This window comes from Equus caballus, chromosome X, assembly GCF_041296265.1.
Source record: "Equus caballus isolate H_3958 breed thoroughbred chromosome X, TB-T2T, whole genome shotgun sequence".
Classification (NCBI taxonomy): Eukaryota; Metazoa; Chordata; class Mammalia; order Perissodactyla; family Equidae; genus Equus; species Equus caballus.
This window is the reverse complement of record NC_091715.1, coordinates 126,442,119-126,466,514: the sequence shown is the minus strand read 5'-3', so window position 1 is coordinate 126,466,514 and position 24,396 is coordinate 126,442,119. Positions and strand designations below refer to the sequence as shown.

The 24,396-nt window shown below is 37.8% G+C and overlaps 1 protein-coding gene across 32 annotated transcripts in view; it reads left to right on the top strand.

The window, feature by feature from the left end:
* MBNL3 (muscleblind like splicing regulator 3) overlaps positions 1-24,396 on the top strand; it is a 169,307-nt gene that overhangs the window by 70,728 nt on the left and 74,183 nt on the right. For 27 of the 32 annotated variants that reach the window (XM_070257927.1, XM_070257925.1, XM_070257924.1 and 24 more), the window contains one exon: positions 315-1,195. The exons of the other annotated variants lie outside the window; for them this stretch is intronic. In XM_070257927.1, coding sequence (XP_070114028.1) covers positions 1,019-1,195 — 177 coding nt within the window. In that variant the 5' untranslated portion in view covers positions 315-1,018. The remainder of the gene's footprint in view (positions 1-314; positions 1,196-24,396) is intronic. 32 annotated transcript variants of the gene reach the window in all.

Here is a 24,396-nt window from a genome sequence, read left to right as displayed (position 1 = left end):
TGGTATTTTCTGTGCGGTGGGCCCCGAAATGAATTTCTGCCCCAAAACAGATCAAAAGGAGACAATCTTTTTTTTAAGTTGGGTTGTTGCCCAGTCTTGTATGCAACAGTAAATCTACGCTTTTGCTTCCTTTTACTATGCACTATCCTATACTGGGAATTACCCTTTTTATTGACAACGGCTGACTGTACTAGATACTGTCTGTATCTAGATGCTTCCTGTTGTAATTAGGATATGCTTACTTCTTTTCCAAATCTAGAGTCGAAAACGGAAGCATTGTATTGTATTAGCTAATTGTATTTTTTTTCTTGCAGGTTTCTGAAAAGTGCCTTTTCTGAAAGCTGCTGCTTGGATTCCACTCTAGAGCTGTCTCTTTCTAAAGCCCTCTCCCTGCCACCACCACATCTCCAAAAACCTGGTGTGCTTGTAGTTCACTCGCAGCAACTCGGCCGTTCTTTTTTTCTTTGATTCTCAGTTTTCATAGTCATTTTCCCTCCTTCTGATTTTGCAGCAAAAAAGAAAAAAATTACGGTTGTACCATCCTTACCAATCTCAATTTTTAAAGCCAGGAAATAGGGAGAAAAACCTTTCTCCCCTTGATCTGAGACCATTCCACAAACTGAAGGGCAGCCAGCAGCATATGCTTTTTGTGAGAATAATTGAAAACATCAACTGGAGAGCACAAAATTCTTTTGAAAGTCTGCCAGTTACTTGAAGTAACTTCAACAGAGGAACAAAATAAAACACTCAATATTTTAACCTTTATGGTTACCTTCTTAAAAGAGTTGGTCTCTAATTTGATTTTTAGTTATTCTGATACAATTTTTATTTTATGATTGACTTTTGTTTGACTAGACCGAATTTGACTTAAATTTAAAACCTAAGTGCTAACAACGAAACATTTCACCGAAGCAACCTGTTATCTCTTCACATCCATCTTGAATTCATTTTTAACCTTTAACAACAGCAGTAATATTGTCCTAGAGAGGGTGTACTTGATTTTAACTTTGCTTTCACTATGACGGCTGTCAACGTTACCCTGGTGCGTGATACCAAGTGGCTCACTTTAGAAGTCTGTAGAGAATTTCAGAGAGGAACCTGCTCTCGAGCTGATGCAGATTGCAAGTTTGCCCATCCGCCAAGAGTCTGCCATGTGGAAAATGGCCGTGTGGTGGCTTGTTTTGATTCCTTAAAGGTGAGTCTCATCTAAATGCACATAACGGTTAATTTAAATTTGTTGATTTCTGTTTTTTAAAACATCATGTACTTTGAAATTAGTAAAGTTAATAATAACATGAAAGCGGTAAGTTTTGTTTGTTTGTTTTTTAAGACAGGATGTAGACTTTGTGTTTGTAGAACTAAGCCAGACTAAAGCTTATGCCATCAAAGCCTACTGATCAAGATAGATAGACTTAAAAAAGTTGAAGAATTTGTAGGAGTAAGAAATTGTAGTCTTGCCAAACTCTACTTCTTTGTATATGATTTAGATTTTGAATACAGTGATCATAATTCTCATAGAACCTACAGAAACCCTTTACTGAATTATAACTTACCTGTTATCAAAATACACTTGGCAGGGACCTATCAGCTTTCAGAGAATAAAGAGCATAAGGTGAAAATCGCACCATCCAAGAGGAAAATGATGGTAATTTTGAGTTTCGTAGTTGAAGTATATTTTGAACCTTTAATTAAACATGTTGCTATAAAACTAAGTTCACTTAATTTTCTTCCCAAACTGCTTATTCACCAGCCTCAGATTTGTGAGTGCATTTTATAAGGAAAGTCTTATTGCCAAGGTCATCAAACCAAAATATTATTACTACAATATAAACAAAATATGAGAGCAGATGAGATATTATGTAGAATAGAACATATATGCTTGTAGAAAAAGAAAATGCACTGATTTTCATGTTTTATTCATAGTTATACTTAAATTAGGGATACAGATGTACAAATTAAAACCTAGAAGTAAAAAATGGTAATAGATTCCAGGTTTAATTAATAAGATTTGCTACAATACATTCGAGATTTTTTTTTCAAAATATGTCAAGATGAATTAAGCTTAGTAAGAACCTTTTCAATTTCTTGATATTGTTTTATCCTCATCATGACCAATTTTACCTCATTAACATTTTTATTTATGGCTTCATTGGCTGATAGGGATGTATTTCTTCATGTGATCATTTCTTCAGAAAAACATTTTATCAAGTGATATCCTATTTAAGTAGTTACTTTTACTTATTTTGTGGTTACTAGCTTTTGTTGCAGACCATTCCAGTTCAAGAATGGAAATATCATAAAGATAATGGTAATTCCTACCATTGAAAATGTCTGAATTGCTCTTATTTGCAGCATATATTATGACTAAAGGGGTTATTCTGTTTTCTTCATGTCAGTATCATTGAAGTTTCATATACAATTATTTTGTGTATTGTTTAAATCTACTGCTGCAGGACTAGGCAGTGCCTTGAAGTGGAAAAGAGCACTGGGCTAGTTGGGGGAAAAAAACGAGACGTCTTTTATCCAGTCCATATAGAGGGTCCGGCACCGCACTAGGCACTTTCCATATGTTGTTTCAGGATATCTGGGGTACAGTCCCGGCCCCACTACTGTATCTGACCTTTGCTACTTCATGTGACAAAGCTTGAGTTACTTTATCTCTAACAGATGGATAATTCTTCTGTACCTAACTTCCAGGATTATTGTAAAGATTCCAATGAGATAACATAAATGAAAAACCACGTATCACTATAAAAGTGAATTAAATGGAAGATTATTTTCTTACTATTAACTAAGTTGTTTGTTTTAGAAGTTCTACAAAATGATTCTATTTAGTCAGGGTTTATTGTTTAAAACTACTAACTCATGTTCCAAATGGACATGCCCAAATCCAGTTGCTATGAGTGTGATGTTGGTTATTCAAGCTGATTATTAGTATTTTTGTGGTTTACTTTTTGACATAGAGTTCCTTGCAGGCTTTGTAAATTCTGTCTTTCCAGGCCTCTGGTAGAAGATGTGTGATCTTCCTAATTATTGGTATGCTTTGGTCACTTCTCCCATTTAAAGGCAAAAAAGTGCCATTAAAGGAAACATTTTGAAGAAAAGTAATAAGGAAAGTGATTGTTAACAAAATGCATAAATGGATACTGCACTACCACTTTAAAGCTTGGAAAATGTTTAATTCAGAGACTACATAGATAATGGCCAATGAATATTAATAAGCCACTTAATTACTTACATACACTGTCTACTCACTGCATCCAGTGTTTTAAAAATAACTTTTGCATTATGTTAATGTCTTGATGACCAGTCACATAGGATAAAGACGATTTACATAATCTTTACATTCTCAAATTTTAATGAAAAATGTAATATTTCAAATATTCAAAGACTTTCAATTAACTAGTTTGCCATTTAGATGGCACATTCATCACAGTTCCATGTCTGCACACCAGCTTTGTTGTTCTTTTCTTTTAGATTATTCCTAATCCCGGATGTGCATGAAAGCTATACTAACTTGAGGGTAATTGACCTATGTGGATTGTACTACTATTATATCTATAATACACAAATAACATACCTCAATAATTATTTCAGCATTTACTACCCCCCTCAAATTTGTATAATTGAAACACCTCTGAAATGCATCTGTGCACCATTTCTTCCATGAGTGGTTAAATAACTGAAGCAATCATCTGATGAGTTTTGGGCTGTTGCTTTTGTTTTTTCAATTTTTGCTTTTGTAAGGTTTCTGTTAGCACGAGGTACTCTATCAGATGATGATGGTTTTTTGTCTTCATAATGCACACAATAGATACAATGTTCTACACTCACCTCATAATGAAGGAATGTTATGAAAATAAGGAGGTCAAGCTTGATGACTAATTGTGTATTGTGCTGAAGTGCTGTGCCCATCATTCCATGAATGTTGAGTGTTCAGTGATGAAATTTGTACCATTTTCAAATCGACATCTAGACAGTGCAGCCCATAGATTAATTTCCAGCTACATAAAAGAGTCTCGTGTCATGTTGATATGCAGCTATTTTTTTCTCAATTGTCTAGTCTGGTTGGCATGATTTATTTCAAAATTTCTCTTCAAAGTATTGCTTAACCCATTCTATGCCAATTTCATGATATTACAGTTTGCCAATGATCTAGGTTGGTATTTTTAGTGAATGTCCCTTAGATTTTAACAAAAGATCATCACTAAAAATTCCAATCTAGAATCTTTGTGATTGTTTCCATAGCCAAGATTGTTATGTTCATGTATTCTGCTCAACAATGTCACAATGTCTTGAACCTTCCCTTCCATACTCGAAGCGATATGATATCAGACATCTGTTATCCAGGAAGAATATAAATCCTGTCATTATTGAATTATGACAGATCAACACCCGTCACATGTGCCCACCTCACTCACTACTTTGGGTAGTTTTGTAATAAAAATTTCTCGGCAAAGGCCTTAGTAGCAGGCATAGTCAGAGGACAGTCTTGTCAGCCCAATGTATATTTTAGGAATATACATTCCTAAAAGATGGAAACTGAGTGAGGAACACACATAAAATGGCCCCACACTATGTCTTCAAACTTCACATATGATCACAAGCATAATAATATTTTGACAAGTGAAACCTGTTGTATGCCAGGCATATGGATGTGAGTCTATCCTTGTAGGTCAAATTGTCCTAGGTTACCAGTGTATTCTGTACTAGTATCACTAGTAACAGTAGTTTTCACTAGTTTAAAATTTGATTATTTTTGACTGAATGTTTATCCCATCCCTGTTTGCTAAGGGAAAACTTACTAGAAGCAGAAGACTCCTAATAACATGCTCCCAAGGGTTTCTGGATTATGCAAGATTTAGAACCATTTATGAGCTCCATCAGAGAGATCTACCTGCACTATAAAGACACATGGGTAGGATCTGTCATCTTGAGACTCAAGGAAAATAACATTTTACTTAAGGATGTCTATCTTCTATGATACTGACCTTAAAAAGGAAGTATCTTTGGCAAAAGTCAACGCTGTTTTGGACATTTCAAAGACCTCTTTTGAAAGAAAAGTAAAATTACAATTAGTACCCTAACAAATACGTATTTATAACTTAGCCTCACTTTTTAAACTTTTTATTTTGAAATAATTTTAGACTTACAGAAAAGTTGCAAAATAGTACGAGTCCCTGCATACCCTTCACCCAGCTTCCTGTAATGTCAACAACTTACATACCATACATAGCACAGTTATCTAAACCAGGAAACTAACTCTAGTATAATACTATTAAGTAAACTAGAGACCTTATTTGAATTTCACCAACTTTGTCTGTAATGTTCTGTCTATGTTCCAGGATCCCACATTGTGTTTACTGGTCATATCTCTTTAGTCTCCTCCAATCTGTGACAGTTCCTCAGTCTTTCCTTAGCTTTCATGATCTTGGCATTTTGGATGAGCACTGGTCAGTTATTTTGCAGAATGCCTCTCAATTTGCGTTTGTCAAATGCTTTCTCATGATTTGATTGCGGTCATGCATTTTTGGCAAGAAAATCACAGAAATGGTGTCCACCATATCTGAGGGTACATGATGTTGTGTCTTCTCACTCATGTTAACCTTAATAACCTGATTAAGATGGTGTCTGCTGGGTTTCTCTGCTGTAAAGTGATCAGTTTTCTTTTTGTGAAAATTGATAAATACCTTCATTTATTCATTATCTCCTCAACATACAATTGATTATAAGGGGCATCCCAATATCCAAGCTGTGAAAATGTGAACAAGCGTCCATCTGAGAAGTGATGGGTAATGCACTTCTGTATTTAAGGTCAATCAAGAAGGGTAGGGAGGGGAAAATAGACCAAGGGCATGACAGAGAAAGTAGCAGCAATAGGCCATCAGAAAGAATACTGGAGAATGGGAAGCCCAACAAGTTTTGCGATATGCGTGTCCCTGTCACATGCTCTTGTGGGGTGGCCCCTGCGTTGGAGTCAGTGCCTCGGGCTACCTCTAACTTATTATCCCACGTTGGGAAACAGATTTTCTACCTTTGTTTTCATAATAAATAAAATTTCTCTCCGATTTTAAAAGTTGTGCCTCTTTCTGAAGGGAAAGGAAAATACAAAAGAAATTTTTACAATCATACACAAGAAGATAAGAATAAAAATTAAATGTAATAAAATGTGAATAAAATGTAATAAAATGTCATCCCCACTATCCAGTACCACTGCTAACATTTGTATGTACTTCTTTTCAGTCTTCCTGTCTTTTATATAATTGTATACGTGCCGCGTAAACTTTGCCTTATCTCCTGCCTCCTTGTAGACCTCACTCCTTCACTCACGCCCCCTTGCTGATCCTGGAAAGCCAACCTCTCCCTCCATTTATCTTTCCTGTCAGCTTCATGTTTTTCCCAGGGTATTAAAAAAAATATCTAGATATTGCCTGATCTCCCCCCATTCACAGACGTTTAAAAAAATACCAGTTATTTTGGCTATTTTTCTGATCATAAAATAAAAACATACCCTTTCTAAAAAACTGTAATATAGAGACAAAGATTTTTAAAAATCGAACCTATAATTCCGTTACCTAATGAATATCTTCATGTTGGTGTACGTCCCTTCAAAATTTCCTTTAATGACAACAATTTTTTTAAAATAAAAGGTTTCATTTGCTCCATGGAATTCCAAAAGCTTTTCATGCTTGTGAAGGAATAGTATTTTAGAAATGTACTTGCCTTAAAAATATACCATTTTTCAAATAATATGCAGTCATCAGAAATTATGTTTATGAGAACGATGCCATAATAATGACAAACTCTAGCTTCCACTGACTGCCTACTGTATTCCAGACACTAATCCTCATGACAACCCTGTGTGGGCTTTACCAGTGCACGGGCCGCGCTGTGCCGGCTGTGGGGTCCCTGATAAATACCCAACCTCCCTGATCCTGTCTCCCCACCTGCGGAAACAGAGACCCTCCCAGCACCTACCTCTGGCGTTACTGCTCATTCAAAGGAGACGACCCATGGAAGGCGCTTGGCGCGGGGCGGGCTCATCATAAGCATTCCAGAAACGTCCTTTCACCAGATAAATTCCACATGCCCTGACAATTTAAACCTGAGGAATGACATCAAGCCGTGACAGGACTAGAAGACAATGCATGTGAGCACCTTTATAACCTGGGTGAGGAAGACCTTCCAAACCTTCTCTCAAATGAGAGGCAGAAACAATAAAAGCAAAGAATTATTAGAACTGACCACATGATAAAAACCACTTCTGAATGGCAGAAAAACCCCCCAAAGTTAGAAGATGAGCAATAATTTGGGGGGGAAAACTCTCTAATTTGACAAAGAGTCCTTTAATATACAGCAAGCTTTACAAATTAAGAAAAAACATACTTGAAGGCATTTTCCCAGAAAAATAGGCAAAGGATATAAACAGCAGAGCGAGACAGGCTGCTGTGGCCGGTTTCTCCGTGGGGACATTTTGATGAGCCCCACCGACGCAGCCGCTGGGCTTCAGCTGCCCCTGTCCGGGCACCGTGCGCTCCCCCTTCACCCTCACCTCCAGTCCGGAGGATGAGGACGTGCGCTTCCTACCTCAGCCCCTTCTGCTTGTTTGCATTTTCTTGTACAAATGTGTTACTTCTAATCAGAAAGAAAAAAAAAAACCTTTTTGACAAGGTTAGCTCCTAAGGGGAAACTCAAATCATCTTTATAAAATAAATTTTATGATCCTAACTGTGATATTTGCATACTCAAATCCCGAGAGGAAAGTTAAGAAGTTAGTGGAGCACTTCCTCTATAGTCTGGAGCTGAGAACAAGGAATCTTATTGTGTTCGAAATACCGTCCGTGTCTCTGTCTACACTGGGTTCATTCACTCATTCACTGGGGAGCTACCTACTGAGCACCTGTTGTGTGCCGGGTGTTGTGCTGGGCCCGGGATCTGGCAGTGGACTGGAAGCGGTCCCTGTCCCCATGGAGCAGGCCGGGCCCGGGACCTGGCAGTGGACGGGAAGCGGTCCCTGTCCCCATGGAGCAGGCCGGGCCCGGGACCTGGCAGTGGACGGGAAGCGGTCCCTGTCCCCATGGAGCAGGCCGGGCCCGGGACCTGGCAGTGGACGGGAAGCGGTCCCTGTCCCCATGGAGCAGGCCGGGCCCGGGACCTGGCAGTGGACGGGAGCGGTCCCTGTCCCCATGGAGCAGGCCGGGCCCGGGACCTGGCAGTGGACGGGAAGCGGTCCCTGTCCCCATGGAGCAGGCCGGGCCCGGGACCTGGCAGTGGACGGGAAGCGGTCCCTGTCCCCATGGAGCAGGCCGGGCCCGGGACCTGGCAGTGGACGGGAAGCAGTCCCTGTCCCCATGGAGCAGGCAGTCTAGTTGGGGGACAGGCAGGCAAAAAGGAAGGAAGTGTTCAGGTTAAGGACACATTGTCAGGTATGAAGAAAAATGAAGCAGGGAGAGGGCAGAAAGAACGGCCGGGACTGCTGTTCTTGAGAAAATGGTCAGGAAGGCCTCTCTGATGGGGTGCTATTTGAGGAGAGGCATGAAGGAGGTGAGGGAGTGAGCTGTGAGCACTTCTGAGAACATTCCAGGCAAAGAGGACAGTAACAGCAAAGGCCCCAAAGCAGGAGTGAGGCTGGTGTGTTTGAGGAACAAACATCAAGGTCAAGCGGGTGGCTGGAGCAGACGGATGAAGGGGGAGAGCAGGAGCAGATGAGGTCAGAGAGGTAATGCGTTGGGGGAGATCACGTAGGGCTGTGTAGATCCTGGTGAAGACTCAGAGAAAGAGAGAGAGAGCACGTCCTGTGTGGTCTCAGATGAGGATGGACAGTGGAAGCCTGTGCTGGCCTTCTCTGGACTCTTCTGATGTGTGTGTGTCTTTTTCCTGCTCCTTCTGCTCTGTATCCTTTGCTGTAGTAAATCTTAGTCATTAGTATAACCTTCTACTGAGGCTTGTGAGTCCCCTGGCAAATCGCCAAGCAAAACTTTTCCATATGTTATTCTTTTTCATATGTTATTTACCTAATGATATTATTTTTAACTCTTTAATTTTTTTTATTTTTAGGAGGGGGTTGTTTCTTTTTAAAAAATTTAATGTATGAATTGATGTATATTTTCATAATTCAAAATTTTGAAAAACAAATAGTCGTCAATTGATGAATATACAAAATGTGGTTTATACATACATAGAATATGATTCAGGTATAAGAAAGAATGAAGTACCGTAATCCCCCCTTACCCACGATTTCGCTTGCTAAGATTTCAGTTACCAGAGGTCAACTGCAGTCTGAAAATATTAAATGGCAAATTCCAGAAATAAACAATTCATCAGTTTTTAAATTGCGCGCCGTTCTGAGTAGTGTGATGAAATCTGACACTGTCCCATTCCATCCCACGAGGGATGGGAATTATCCCTTTGTCCAGGGTCTCCACGCTGTATACACTGCTTGCTCGTTAATCACTTAGTAGCCGCCTCGTTATCAGATCAACTGTTGTGGTATCACAGTGCTTGTGTTCAAATCACCCTTATTTTACTTAATAATGGCCCCAAAGTACAAGAGGAGTGATGCTGGCAATTCAGATATGCCAAAGAGAAGCCATAAAGTGCTTCCTTTATGTAAAAAGGTGCAAGTTCTTGACTTAATAAGAAAAGAGAAAGAAAATCATATGCTAAGGTTGCTAAAATCTGTGGTAAGAATGAATCTTGTATCTGTGAAATTGTGAAGAAAGAAAAAAAATTTGTGCTAGTTTTATTGTTACCCCTCAAATATGTATATATAGGGAAAAACATAGTACATATAGAGTTGGTTCTACCTGTGGTATCAGACATCCACTTGGGGTCTTGGAACATATGCCCCATGGATAAGGGGAACTATTGTACTGATACATTCTACAACGTGGATGAACCTTTGAAACACGGTGCTAAGTGAAGAAAGACAGTTCAGAAAAACTACATGTTGTATGATTACTTTTATGAAATATCCAGAATTGGCAAATCCATAGAGGCAGAAAGCAGATTAGTGTTTGCCAGGGGCATTGCGGGGAAGGGGAGAAGGAGTGAGGGCACAGTGGGAAGGGACTGCTAATTGGTACAAGGTTTCTTTTTGGGGTGATGAAAATTTTCTGGGGGTAGATAGTAGTAATGGTTGCACAACTTGGTGAAGGTGCTAAAAACCGTTTGTGTGTACGTTTTAAAGGTTGAACTTTATGGCATATGAATAGTATCTCAAAAAAGTAAAAAAAATTAAGTGTAAAAGGGTAGGCAGTGAAGTTTCTCTGTCATCTCTTTTCTCCAGTTAACCTGTTGACTTCCCAACCAATATATTTAGTTTTCTCTCCTGTAGACATTTTATGTATATACTTGCAAATGTATACATACTTATTCTCCCTTATTTTACACAAATAGTAGCATAGTTCTCCTGCTTTTTAAATTTTTTAAAATTTTTTATTGAGTTAATGATAGGTTACAATCTTGTGAAATTTCAGTTGTACATTATTGTCTGTCAGTCGTGTTTTAGGTGCACCCCTTCACCCTCTGTGCCCACCCCCCACCCCACCTTTCCCCTGGTAGCCACTAATCTGTTCTCTTTGTCCACATGTTTAAATTCCTCATATGAGTGGAGTCATACAGAGATTGTCCTTCTCTATCTGGCTTATTTCACTTAACATAATTCCCTCCAGGTCTGTCCATGTTGTTGCAAATGGGACGATTTTGTTCTTTTTTATGGCTGAGTAGTATTCCATTGTGTATATATACCACATCTTCTTTATCCAATCATCAGTTAATGGGCACTTAGGTTGCTTCCACATCTTGGCTATTATAAATAATGCTGCACGAACATAGGGGTGCATGGGACTTTTGGAATTGCTGTTTTCAGGTTCTTTGGATAGATACCCAGTAGTGGGATAGCTGGATAGTATGGTAGTTCTATTTTTAATTTTTTGAGGAATCTCCATACTGTTTGCCATACAAACAGTATGTTTGGCTGCACCAGTTTGCGTTCCCACCAGCTGTGTATGAGGGTTCCTTTTTCTCCACAACCTCTCCAACATTTGTTACTATTTGTTTTAGTTATTTTTGTCATTCTAATGGATGTAAGGTGATATCTTAGTGTAGTTTTGATTTGCATTTCCCTGATTATCAGCGATGATGAACATCTTTTCATGTGCCTATTGGCCATCCATATATCTTCTTTGGAGAAATGTCTGTTCATGTCCCCTGCCCATCTTTTGATCGGGTTGTTTAATTTTTTGTTGTTGAGTTGTGTGAGTTCTTTATATATTATGGATATTAAGCCTTTGTCAGATGTATGACTTGCAAATATCTTTTCCCAGTTAGTGGGTTGTTTTTTTGTTTCGATCCTGTTTTCCTTTGCCTTGAAGAAGCTCTTTAGTCTGATGAAGTCCCATTTGTTTATACTTTTCTCCTTGCTTTTTTTTAGTTAAAAATATTAAAAGTAAAAGGATGGGAAAAGATATAGCATGCTGACATTAATCAAAAGAAACCTAGATGTGCTATATTTATATTAAAGATGAACAGAATTGCACACAAATACTGGGCTCTGGTTATAAATCTGTTCCAAGCATATGTAAGTACTTTATGGGGATACTAGGGTTGAACAAATAAGTGAGTAGAGAGTAGATAAAGGTAGCCAAGTTTCTCACCATCAGAGAAGAGTTAAAAATAAGGAAAAGGAGAAAGCTAGGATGAATTGGTGATATGCATTAGAATGGAGACATCAGTATGAACTCAGCTTTGTTTTTATATGTATACAGACAGACAAGTACAAAAATAAATATAGATGTGTGTGTACATGGGTTAGTATGCATGCTTCTACTTGCTAGCTCTGTCTTAGGAGGACCCAGAAGCAAGGACACCCCAGCAGTAAGACGCACATCTAGCACGCGGATCCTGCTTTCTAATACCATTCTTCAACAAAGGAACCAGGGCTCCTTGGAGTAATGGCTGATGCTGGACCAGGGCAGGAAAATACAAGTGAACCTGTAGTGTCTTGTGGTGCCAGAAAGTAAGGCAGTGCTCAAAAAGGGGTAGGGCATGACAAGAGGACACAGGAGCCAATGTGAAGGGGCTCCCAATGGCCAGTGTCAAGGTCATGAAGGTCACTGAGGAACTGTCACAGATTGGAGGAGACTAAGGAGACATGACAAGTAAGCTCAATATGGGATCCTGGATTAGATCCTGGAACAGAGAAAGAACATTATGGGGAAAATTGGTGAAATTCAAATAAGGTCTCTAGTTTACTTAATGGTATTGTGCTAGAGTTAGTTTCCTGGTTCCGATAACTGTGCTATGTTTGGTATGTAAGTTGTTGACGTTATAGGAATCTGAGTGAAGGGTATGCTGGGATTCTTTGTACCATTTTTGCAATTTTTCTGCAAGTCTAAAGTTATTTCGAGATAAAATGTTTTAAAAAGTTAGCTTTTTTAGTTTTACACATGCATCTCCTGTCGTTTGATGCTCAGAAATACAGTGGGGTATTGTTTCTTTACATTTTTCTTTCTTTTTTAAACTTTGGGTATGGTAATGGAAAAACTCTGAAATTTGTGCAGTGGGTGATCCTGGGACTGACCCCAACTAGCTGAATGAGTCAAATAATTAAATAGTTAAGAGATCGTTTATACCCATAACAGCGCTTCACAAACCTAGAAAAATCAAGATTTTTGGCTGTAGAAGGAAGACCATTCAGTTCAAATTGTTTCAATTTGCAGATGAGGAACTGTAGATCCACAGAGGAGGAGTAACTCGCCCAAGGTCACAGAAGCAGTTAGCAAAGAGCCTGAGGACGCCAGTGTTCTTTCAGCCATGTTAGGTTTTTCCCCCCTGTGGAGAAGGAAAAAAAGGAGAAAACATCACTTGGGCTATTGTTTTACGAAATCAAAAGCATCTGGCCCTTATAATGGCCAGACTGCCCCACATGACGTTGGGATACACTGCCCGCGAAGTCTTGTGGTTCTCCTTCACCTTATGCACTTCAAAAGGGACGAAAAGCCAACTTTCCCTTTCCTAACCCCTTCCTCATTTATTGTTTCATGATACTGTATTTAGATTAAGACTTTAAATTAAGGTTCATATTTTGTTGTTTGACAATCATCTGGGCTGTTGATTTTGAGGAGGAAGAGAGGCAGAGCGTTTTTTATTTTTAGACAAAGTTATCTAACTTAGTAATACTAAACTTTGCTTAATCACTGAGAGTCAGAGCCCTGAGCTGTCTTGACTCTCTCGTCCATCCTTCTCCACAAACCTTGCATTGCTGAGTTAGCCAGCAAGAACTGAGTATTATAAGTGGCTGTGGATCATGTACGTCTTCACTGCATGAAACTCTTTGATGTCTGATTCTGTTATGTACTCATTAGTACAATGTCCTGGCCAGCTAGGGAGGTACCTGTCACAGATCAACTGAAATATTGCAGTAGCAGTTAAGCCTTATTATGGGTCAAATATTGTTTTGTAAAGTAACTTGGAATCTAACCCAATTCATTTAATATGTTGTTTATGGGAACATAGCTCAAGATCGTTTCTCTCTCCACCTCAAAGCCAAAGTTGCGATTGGCCACATGGTGAGAAAGGACTTGTGATATCAACCGCAATTTGATACCATTAAGATTAACCCTTTGCCACAGGAACCCTGTTTAATATGAGAGATTTGAAAATCTCAAGTTTGAGAACATCTGCTATATGTCAACTCTTTTGTTTGGAAGAAACTCTCATGTGGTAAAGAAATATAGACTGGATCCTACTTGATCATTAAGTAATTCTCTTCATGTCACATAGCTATATGAAGTCATTACAAAGATTGTCTTTTTCTCTGTTTCAAGTTTTTGTGAAATGTGGATACAAGGTACTTCTGTGCATCTGGAAATAGCCATTAGTTCCTCTAGAAACATGACTTTATTGATAGAACAACATTTACTTACTGCTCTGTTTGCCCTTACAGATTAGCCTTCTGCTTGTAACATCCCCAAGGTCACTGTGTTTTCCTCTATCTCAGGCTGCCGCTTGAGTTTTGACCTACAGGGTTGTATATTTCAAAGGAATCTTAGCCATCTGTTCTTTCCTCATTATGCGTAAATAACCTTTTCATTTTCTGCTGTATTTCTCCCTCTACGTAATCAGTTTTCAGTTTCTTGAATGTATGTTTTTTGTTGTTGCTGCTATATAATCCAGATTTGAATCCTCCTTGGGTTTTCACTGCTTTTATTTCTGTGCCTTCAATTCTCACCACAGGGTCAAGTTTTATTGCTAGATGTAATTAGAAGTGTAACTTCAACTTTTTCCTCTTTCTTGATATTGTTTTCTTAAAAGGCAGTAAATGATTCCATTTTTCCTCAACCTTTTATTTTCTAAATAATCTCCACTACTTGGACTTAACCGTGCTATCTCTAGAGTTAGAGTAAATTACTTTTTTAATATCTTGTTTGTGATGAGTTTGTATAATATTGCTACTAGTGTCATGCCTAATCTATTATTTAGTTAAGAAGATATGGCTGTAGGATCTGGCAATTCTTGCAGCTATAACTTGGACATAGGCGTTTAAATGTATGCTTTCAATTGGATTTTTTTCCGTTGTAAATGGGTATGTTTTTCTGTTGAAACTCAAATTTTTATTTATTCACTGAAAATTGGTAGAAAAGAAATTAGCTTTTTGCTCCTACCCATGTTCTTGTGGGTAAAGTGGAGAGTGAAGGGAATTTCCACACACATCCGTAAGTTTGAAAATGTAAAGACCACAGTAATATAACTGTTAAATACATTAAATAGGAAAAATTCCATAAACTAAGACATAGCCTATGTGTCAGCCATGACTTGCTAGCTAGCTTTATAGTCGTAAGGTTCTAATTTCTGTCTTGAGCATGCAGAAATGCACACAGAAACCCTTTTCCTCTGTGCCTTTAAACTCTTCACCCATCTTTTACATGCATCTAGTGATATTGAGCAACAGCACGGTAGAATCAGTCATCTCTTACTCAGTTCTAAATACTTTGTGAAGACTACATCTTTTAAGGTGACATTCTTTTAACACCACATTGCCTTCAAATTTTTGTTCTTGTTTATGAAAGATAGTGACACTGAAGTAACAATTTGAGAATGTTTAATATCTTCAAGAACTCTGTGTTCTTGTTTTAAACATTTGATAAATACCTAGCCCACAAGTTATTTTTCTGTTGTTAATGTTTATGCTTATCACATGCTCCGTTAACTGGACTTAAAATTTTTCCCAGGTCTGTAAAACCACAATCTCTAGAGGTTTTGCAATTTCTTGGTTATTTTGCTTTTTCTATTAGCCAGGAAAGCATTCTATATAGAAACAAATTCAATGTTAACTTCCAAGTAACTGAAAAATTTAAAAACTTAAAAAATTTTGTCCATTTTTATTTTGCAAGTACCGCACTGGAGTAAGGATTTATTTTTTTCCAGCTTTATTGAGGTATAATTGGCATACAACATTGTGGAAGTTTAAGATGTATAACATGATAATTGGATACAAGTATATATTGTGAAATGATTACCAAAATAAGGTTAGTGAACACTTCTCTCGCCTCACATAATTACTCTTTTTTGTGGCGAGAACATTCAAGATTTACTCTCTTAGCACCTTTCAAATATACAATACAGTATTGTTCACTATAGTCACCATGCTGTACATTAGATCCCCAGAACTTATTCATCTTCTAACTGGACGTTTGTACCCTTTGACCAACATCTCCCCATGTCCCCCACCCCAAAGCCCCTGGTAACCTCCATTCTACTCTCTGTTCTGTGAGTTTGGCTTTTTTAGATTCGACACAAAAGTGAGATTATACAATATTTGTCTTTCTCTATTTGGCTTATTTCACTTAGCATAATGCCCTCAAGGTCCATCCATGTTGTCACAAGTGGCAGGATTTCCTTCTTTCTCGTGACTGACTAATAGTTCATTGTATATCTTTTGGAATATTATCTAATTTTTCAAAGAAGCCTTAGAAGTAGTCTTGATAAATGCCTCTTTCTTGGGTGAACTGCAGATGTAACCATGGACGTATTTGAAACTAAGCATGATTATCAGCAAGTGGCATAAACATAGAAAACGCTGCCTTGTAACAACAGCTCAGCAAGGTCTCCTTGTGTGGCCTTGAGCAAGACATGGGAGTCCTACTACTTGTTTCTCTTCAAACAAGAGCAAGCAGCAGCACTCCATTTGTAGGACTATTGGTGTGGTTTACTACAAGGATTTTATAAATGTCGGGGGTCATTTAATGCTGAAAGCCCTGTTAAATCCATTAAGAGTTCTATATACATTCAATTCCCCAAAGAAGTGATTCATTCAACAAACATTTATTCAAACCTATTACTTGTTAGGCACAAGGCTCAATACTGTGCAGAATACAAAGTTATGGAAGACATGGTCCTTGCCTGACCTCTTAATATGAAACTGCTTGTGTTGTGTGCCATAAGCCAGGTACAAACTAACCACTGAAAGAGTCCGAGGGGAGAGGCAGGGGCTGGGATTACATCCAGCTGTGGTGGCTAAAGATGCAGTCATGGGAGAGGTACTGTTTGAGGTATTCTTTGAAGGAGGGATAGAAAGGTATTCCAGGCAGAGGTTATAACTACAACAAGGCGTAAGAGGGAAAACTGTGATGCATGTTTGGGGAGTTGAATGTTAAGTAGGCTGGCTGAAGCATAGAGCTTGTGTTGGCAGAGGAGTAGCCTTAAAAGTCAGTGAGGAGTTTGAACTTTATGTTGTAGCTGTAAGGAATCTGACAATTTTTAAGTAGAGAAATGACATCATCAACCTATACAAGATGAATTGGTAGAGGAAAGGGACTGGCAAGAGGGGACTCTCTCAGAAAGCTGTTGAGGTATTGAAGGTATGAAATGATAAAAATTTGAATTAGATGGTGGCAATGGGAAGGGAAAGCCAGTGATGGAGTTGCGATGCTGCTAAAGTCAACATGGTCAAGTAAAAGGGGTTTGACATTCTACTCTAGCCTACTGCTGTTGTGTTCACCTTAGTATCCTATTTCATTGAATTTTAAGTAAAGGTCTGCTGTAGGTTTTTTGATTTCACATTAGATGCTGTCTTGTTTACTAGTGCATCTTTTGTGCCCAGTATATATAGCACATATTAGGAGCTTGGAAAAGTATTTGTTGAATGACACGTGAGATTGTTGAATCACTTTGAGAGAGAGAGAATAAATATGGCTTCACCCACAAGGTACCCAGTCATCTCTCCATCTGCATCTGTACTTCCAACCCTAGTTCAGTTTTTACCTAAATATGAATGAAAATTGTATACACCCATGTGCCGACTTTCCTCACTCGATCACATTTTAATCTAGATTTGACTGCCTACAGATCGCTGATTTTTGCAAATTTAATTCTGTCCCTTAGCGTTATAGAAATGTTCTTTGGCCAAATGCTGTGGGATGTTCTCCAAATGTTGCACTTTTAGTGCTTTTACCCTATATATGGATTTTTAAAAATTTTGCTGAGTGGAAACCATTAAATATTATTTTAAAGTAATTAGTGTGATAATCCCGTAAAATTTAAGCATTTCTTTTTGCCTTAAAATGTTTGAAATTGAATTTTACAGCAGACGACTAACTTGCGAATCAAGATATTCTTGGAAGCATGATTAGTGCTAATAAAGTCATTTTGAGTCAAGTACAAGGTCATAGTCTTCAGGAAAGGGTTTTGTGTAAAATGTGACTGCCTAGTCCAATAAAAATTATATTTAAAGTTTAATAACTATTGCTCTGAACGTACAGTGCTTTTTAAAAGTCGGAAGAGTTTGAGCATAGAAAGGCAAAGAAAAATTCTCAGAGAGAGAACCCATGCGTTGACGTTTTTAGATAAACTTAACCAGAGCCCTCAATAACTAGAACTTAGTCCAAGTCATCTGTATTTAAGAGAAATTGGAAAATAATAACTAATGGGAAGGTAATTTCAAGATTTTTTAAAAAAAGGATCTCTAGGCTTATGAATTGTATCTTGGAGTTTGTGCGGTCAACTCAATTTCTTATACCTTCTTCATCTTCATTTCCATTTCTGCACAGTGATTTCTGTTTTTCAGAACAGATGATCCTGAGGCCTTGGGTGCAGTCCTCAGTAATCAAGATCTGATTCAGGTTTGACTCTACTTTCAAACACAGGAAAGGTTGCTGGAACATTTTAGAAAAGTGTTTCAATAAAGAAGGAAGCTTAAAATGATTTTAAGTAATTAGCAGCATTCAGCTGATGTCGTTAATATTTTGCAATAATATCCATAATTATGACTTGTGTATGTTAATAGGAAACTGACAGCTAAAACGAAACCAAGACTGTCTCTCACTTTTCCCAAATTCTCAAGACCTAACTTTGGTGGCACTTGACATTTACTCCATCTTTGAAGTATTATTGATAAAACATATTTAATCATCTTTCATTTGTTTCTTCCCCAAATTTCCTATTCTCCCACTAGAGAAACTCATAAGAAAAAATGACATTGCTTCCGAGTCAGAGATTGTGGAGAAAAAAGAAAGAAAGAAATTCGGAGACACCTATTGAGAAAGCCTTTTCATTCTGAAATACTTCAGCTCCAGTAATACCGTATGTGAAACAGAACCAGAATGAAGGTGTAATGAATAAAATAACAAAGTAATGAAAAGGAAGTGATAGAGAAAGTAAGACTCCCCCAGGGAGGGGAACTACTTGTGCCATTTTTATCACATATTTTCCATTTTCCATTATAAACTCCTCAGCTTTCCTTGAAGTAAAAATGAAGAGCTGTGATTAATTATGGCTCAGAGAAGTCTCATTCTCCCCAGCACACTTGCTCCTCCTCCTCGACAGGACCACTAAACGTGCACCCCTAGTCACCTTTGATTTCTGCCCCTTTATGTTAAGCGCTAGAGCCCCTCTCAGCAACATTCTTTATGCCTCTGCAGTTGCAAGAGAGATAAGATATGTAAAGTCCTTGTAGGCAGCAGGTTCCACGTCCTATTCTTCTTTGTGTCTTCCACAGTATCCAGCAGTCTTTTTACAGAGAGGTGCTCATTAACCAGTATACTTTTCTTTTATCAGGCAGTGAGAACAATGCAATTCAATACATTTTCCTACTTACTATGGTTGCCAGAAAGCTCAGAGCTACATTTAGGGCCCTGCTGAAGCAATTAACCTTAGTCTAGATTTTGGAAGCTTTTGATATAATTATTCCTATCATCCCACCTTCCTCATTATATCACTCTTACTCTTTAGGCTTGTGATAGCGATCTTATTGGAACTGTATCTTTCTTGTAAGTTTTTTCCAAGCCGTTTTGAAAGTGTAGTTATATAACTAGTGAGCGAGCCAGGGAGCAAGGGAAGGGGCTAATTCTGTTTCTGAATCTCTTATTTGTTGCTTATTAGGCTATCTGGGTGTTTTTCATTTAAGTGTGTTAATGTATTGCAAGCACTCCAGTATTGCAAACCAGGGGGTCTCAGTTTTAAACAGGCTTCCAGTGATACCCAGAAGTAAACTTAAGTGCTGGGGAGACTACTCTTAATACAGAAAGGACAGAGTAACAAATACTTGGAACTCTTTAGAAAGGAGGGAGTGTTGTATGAAATGTACTGTTTCCTTGCTGCATCACTGCAGGGTACATCTGATGAACTTTGTATTCGGTGCTTGCTTTGAGGTTTGGGAATCTATCGATACTTCAGCTTTTGATTATCCATGCTGAAGTGCTGTGGTCAGCACTGGGTTGTTTGCTTATTTGATGTAAAAATATTTCCTCTTTTCAGCTTGTGTTTTTCCAGATGTCTTTTTTGGGGTGAGGAGAAGGTGTAAGGCTTTCAAATGAGTGTGGCTTCTGCAGTGAGTAAAGGTATTAATTTATTGGAGAGCTGAGGAGAATTTACTAGGAAATCCTTTATCAGCTTAAATTTGGGTACATAGCAAACTTTTAGAAGGACTCTCTGGGGAGGTTTGTAGAGCAAATGTAAAGCAACGTGGAATACAGAGCTCTTATATACTTACCTGTACATCTAATAGCACTGCTTTGTCAAAAGAAAATGAATATGTTTCCTAGGAGTGGTAGAATAGATTTTGAAAACCCCAACCCTTTTTGGGGTTGCCCAACATGATCTGGGCTGGCCTTCTTTTATATGACTGCTAACATTAATACTGAGGTCGGGGATGTGGAATTAAGATATCAAAATCCCTTTGATATGACCTTTCAGAAACTGATCAGTAACATAAGGAAATGCGTGGTAAATAGCTAAATCCATTGTTGGATAGGACAGTATTCCCATAGAGCAGAGGTTCTCAGAAGTGTTGGCAGACACTGGCAGCATCAGCTTCATCTGGGAATTGGTTAAAAATGTGATTTCTCAGGCCTCACCCCAGACCTGCTGAATCGGAAACTCTGGAGGTGGATCTGACAGTCTGTGTTTGAAGAAGCCCCCTGGTGATTCTGATGAACACTCAAGTTTGAGAATCATTAGTGTAAAGAAAACTAACAGTCCAGGAGAGCATCCACTAAGGATGATGTTTCTCAGTTTCAGAATTCTCAGCATTCTATATTGTTCCCCCAATGCTGCTTTCTTCCTTTTTTTCCACTTTTTTTCAAGCGGCCTCATTCTTGGGTTATTGTTTAAATTCAGATCTGGTGGAAAGAAAATGGTGTCTATTCTGGAAGACTTATCTATCTTTGGGAAGCTTATTATATTTCTCCCCCAAGGAGTACCACAATGCTTATCAGCTGAGATAAGGCTCTGAGACTTACTGCACGAAAGACAGCAGTTTAGTTCGGTTTAACTAAACATTTCTCAAAATTCTTTGACTTCAGAACCCTATTTTTGTGGAGCATATAGAAACTCTTCATGGAACATGACATCACAAGTAGTTGGGCAAGAATAACATGGTGTCTAAAACCAAAAAGAAAAACTTTATTTTCATTATTTGTCTATTATAACCCTTTGGAAAAATTAGTGACTTTTTCTGTATACCCCAAAAGCTCCATTGTAGGTGTTGCTAGCTGCCACAAGTGGACTTTGAATATTTTATATTCAGCAAGTGTGGGAACAAGAGGGCATATATATAATATATATTTATTAGTTTTTTACAATGGAAATATATATGTGTGTGTGTATATATATAACATATTCAAACGTGTTTCACATTTGTATGAGTCAGTCTTGACTTCTAAGAGATTGGCCCATTGAGATGAAAAATAAAAATGAAAATTAGCTTAAACATTTATAGACCATTTTATAATGAGATTCAATTTTATTATTTTACCAATTTATATAAATAATATTCAAAATCCATTTACTATAATTAAGTACTTGTTAGTATTTTAAGCACCATTAACATCTTCTCTTATAGTGTACTATTTGTTTTGCTTTATCCTCCTAACTTCCCAGGAAAAAATGACTTGCCTGTTTTCTTTTTATAATTTTAATATGTGTTATAAATAAAATATAACAGCAGTTGTAGCAAAATAAAAATTTTAAAAGTACCAACCAAAAAGTGTGATGCTCCAAACTTTTTCATATAGTAGAAATTACTTTGAATGTTTTATTCATTATGATTCTAAAGTGAATTTTTATTATGTGAGATCTTCAAGTAAGAAACTTGCGATGATACGAAAGTGTCTCTTGACTTGATAAACTGGTCTCCTAAGTAGGCACTGGCTTTTTGCCAGTTGAAAAGGGAGCAATAATTCTTTCCTCTTTTCAGTTATTTGCAAGGATAAGATTAAAGCCTGGATCTGCTTCTTTATCCTCTGCCCTTTCACCCAACATACCACTGAGCTGTGGGAGCAATAACTGTTTAACAATATCCAGTTGCAAGAAAAGAAGTGTCCTTGGTTTTTTAACATTGTATATAAATGCCCTCCCTAGGCACATGATAACTAATATTACTCACAGAATCAAGAATTATTCATATAATAATGCATTATCTTTTGTGGAGAGGTAAAATGATAAAACATAATTTGTAATCTGTCGTATTTTTTATACCTAATTAACAGTAACAATTTTAGTTCTATTGTAAAGAACTAATAAAGTAAATATTTTTTTTTTTACTTTTTGTACTGCTTATACTTCCAAAGTATACTAAATTTCACTTTTTCCCTTTAGTCTTTCAAAGTACCTATGGGGTATATAGGGGCAGGAATTATTCCCAGAAAAATTAACAGAATTGGGAAATAATTTAGCCATGATCTAAGGTAATTAGAATCCAGGGTACTTAAATTCCAGTCTAGCACTCTTTCTAATAAAATACTGCATTCATATTACAATTTAGATTTATTCCTGCTTTGTCTAGGAACTAATGCATGAGCAGTCAAAGTATTAATAGCCTGTGATGTGGTTCACAGCAGTTAATTGGTTTCAACAGTGGGTTTATTTGTTATCATTATTATTTTCCCTATCATGTTGTCTTTTGTTGTCTTTAAAAGTATAAATACACTTTTGGATTCTGCATGTTCAATTGTCCAGTCATTTATTATGAGATCCAGATTCCCTACTATCATCAGCAAATATCTCTAGCACTTTGTTTTTTAAAAGCTGTGGAAAAACCTAAATGATAAGTTATATTGAATAGAATTGGTATGTTTATATTATTGACATGTTTACCTGATGCATGCACATATTGATTTGCATTTGAAGTCTTTAGTATTAGTTTCAAAATAATGTCTACTTAACCAAAAATAAATTGGCAATATAGAAAAGAGGATAAGTAAGCATAGCTCTTGTTCATAGGCTACGGCTGAAGCACTAGAAAAGTCAAACTTATTCCCAGGCCCACAACTCATCACCTTATTTGCCATTTCAAAGTTTATACATTCTCTGGTCATTTAAATCAGATCCCCATTAAAACTGATCTTTTAGTCGTGTAGTCTTTTGTGAGGTGGTGTGTGCAGGGGATGTGAATTCTCATTTGCCTGTGCTCTTAGTGGAATGAAATGCTTCAGAAGAACACCTTGTACTACTGTGTGATAAGGTCGATCTTTTGTCATTGTTTGGAGAGTTTCTCTGCTCTGTGATAGTATTGAACCTACAGCACTTAGATGTTTGTAGTCTGAGTAAACCTGCCTCTAAATGGCACTACTGTGTTTTTAAAAGATTCTTCTTCTAGGGTGGTAATAATAGTCACAAAATGCACACAACCAATTCTTTAGCTGAGCCCCACTTCCGTCTGTTCTCTATATCCATGGGGTTCTGCTGGACTGTTACTTTTGTTAGGCCGTGGTCGTTGGTGCTTAAGCTCTCATAACCCGACTCCTGATAATATGACACTGCTTCTCCCAAACCAACTGGCAAAACTGTGCAAACATTTACTAAAAAGCTGTGCTAAGAGAGGACGTGTTTGTACTAATGTTCTACTTCGGTAAGGATGAAAGACTTCATGCATGTAGAGCACTTTGAACAGTGGCCTGCACGTGGTAAACACACAATAAAATTAGCTGTGATTATTCAGGTGGATATAAAAAATTGGACAGTTAGTTTATCTTATTCGTTTTCAAGTCACCCAAGATCCCTAGGTACGTAACAAAACATCCCACTTTCCATACATTTGTCTATTACAGTAGTTCCTCCTTATCCGTGATTTCACTTTCTGCAGTTTCAATTACCCACAGTCAGCTGTGGTTTGAAAATATTAAATGGAAAATCCCAGAAATAAACAATTCATAAGTTTTAAATTGTGCACTGTTCTGAGTAGCGTGGTGAAATCTCACGCTGTCCTGCTCCATCCTGCCAAGGGCATGAATCATCCCTTTGTCCAGTGTATCCACACTGTACATGCTACACGCTCGTTGGTCACTTAGTAGCTGTCTCAGTTATCAGACCGACTGTCGTGGTATCACAGTGGTGCTTGTGCTCAAGCCACCCTTATTTTACTGAATAATGGCCTAAAAGAGCAAGAGGAGTGATGCTGGCAATCTATGCCAAAGAGAAGCCATAAAGTGCTTCCTTGAAGTGAAAAGGTGAAAGTTGTCAACTTAATAAGGAAAGAAAAAAAATTGTCTGCTGAGATTGCTAAGATCTACAGTAAGAATGAATCTTCTATCCCTGAAATTGCAAAGAAGGAAAAAGAAATTTGTGCTAATTTTGCTGTTACACCTCAAATATGTATGTATAGGAAAAACCAGTATGCATAGCATTCAGTACTATCCGTGGTGTCAGACATCCACTGGGGGGTCTTGGAATGTATCCCCTGCAGAAAAGGGGGCACTACTTAAATAGTTTCTGGACATACCTAACAGCCAGCTGATGTGCAATCTTTGTAACAATCTTAGAGAGAAAATAGTGGCCCAGACAGTAGAAATACTTGAACTAGCTCATTCCTCAGTTTAGCACATGCCAAAGTATTACGAAGCAAGAGTGGACTGGTTAAGAACATGAGCTCTTTTATAGGGGCCTCGACCTGGTCTCTAA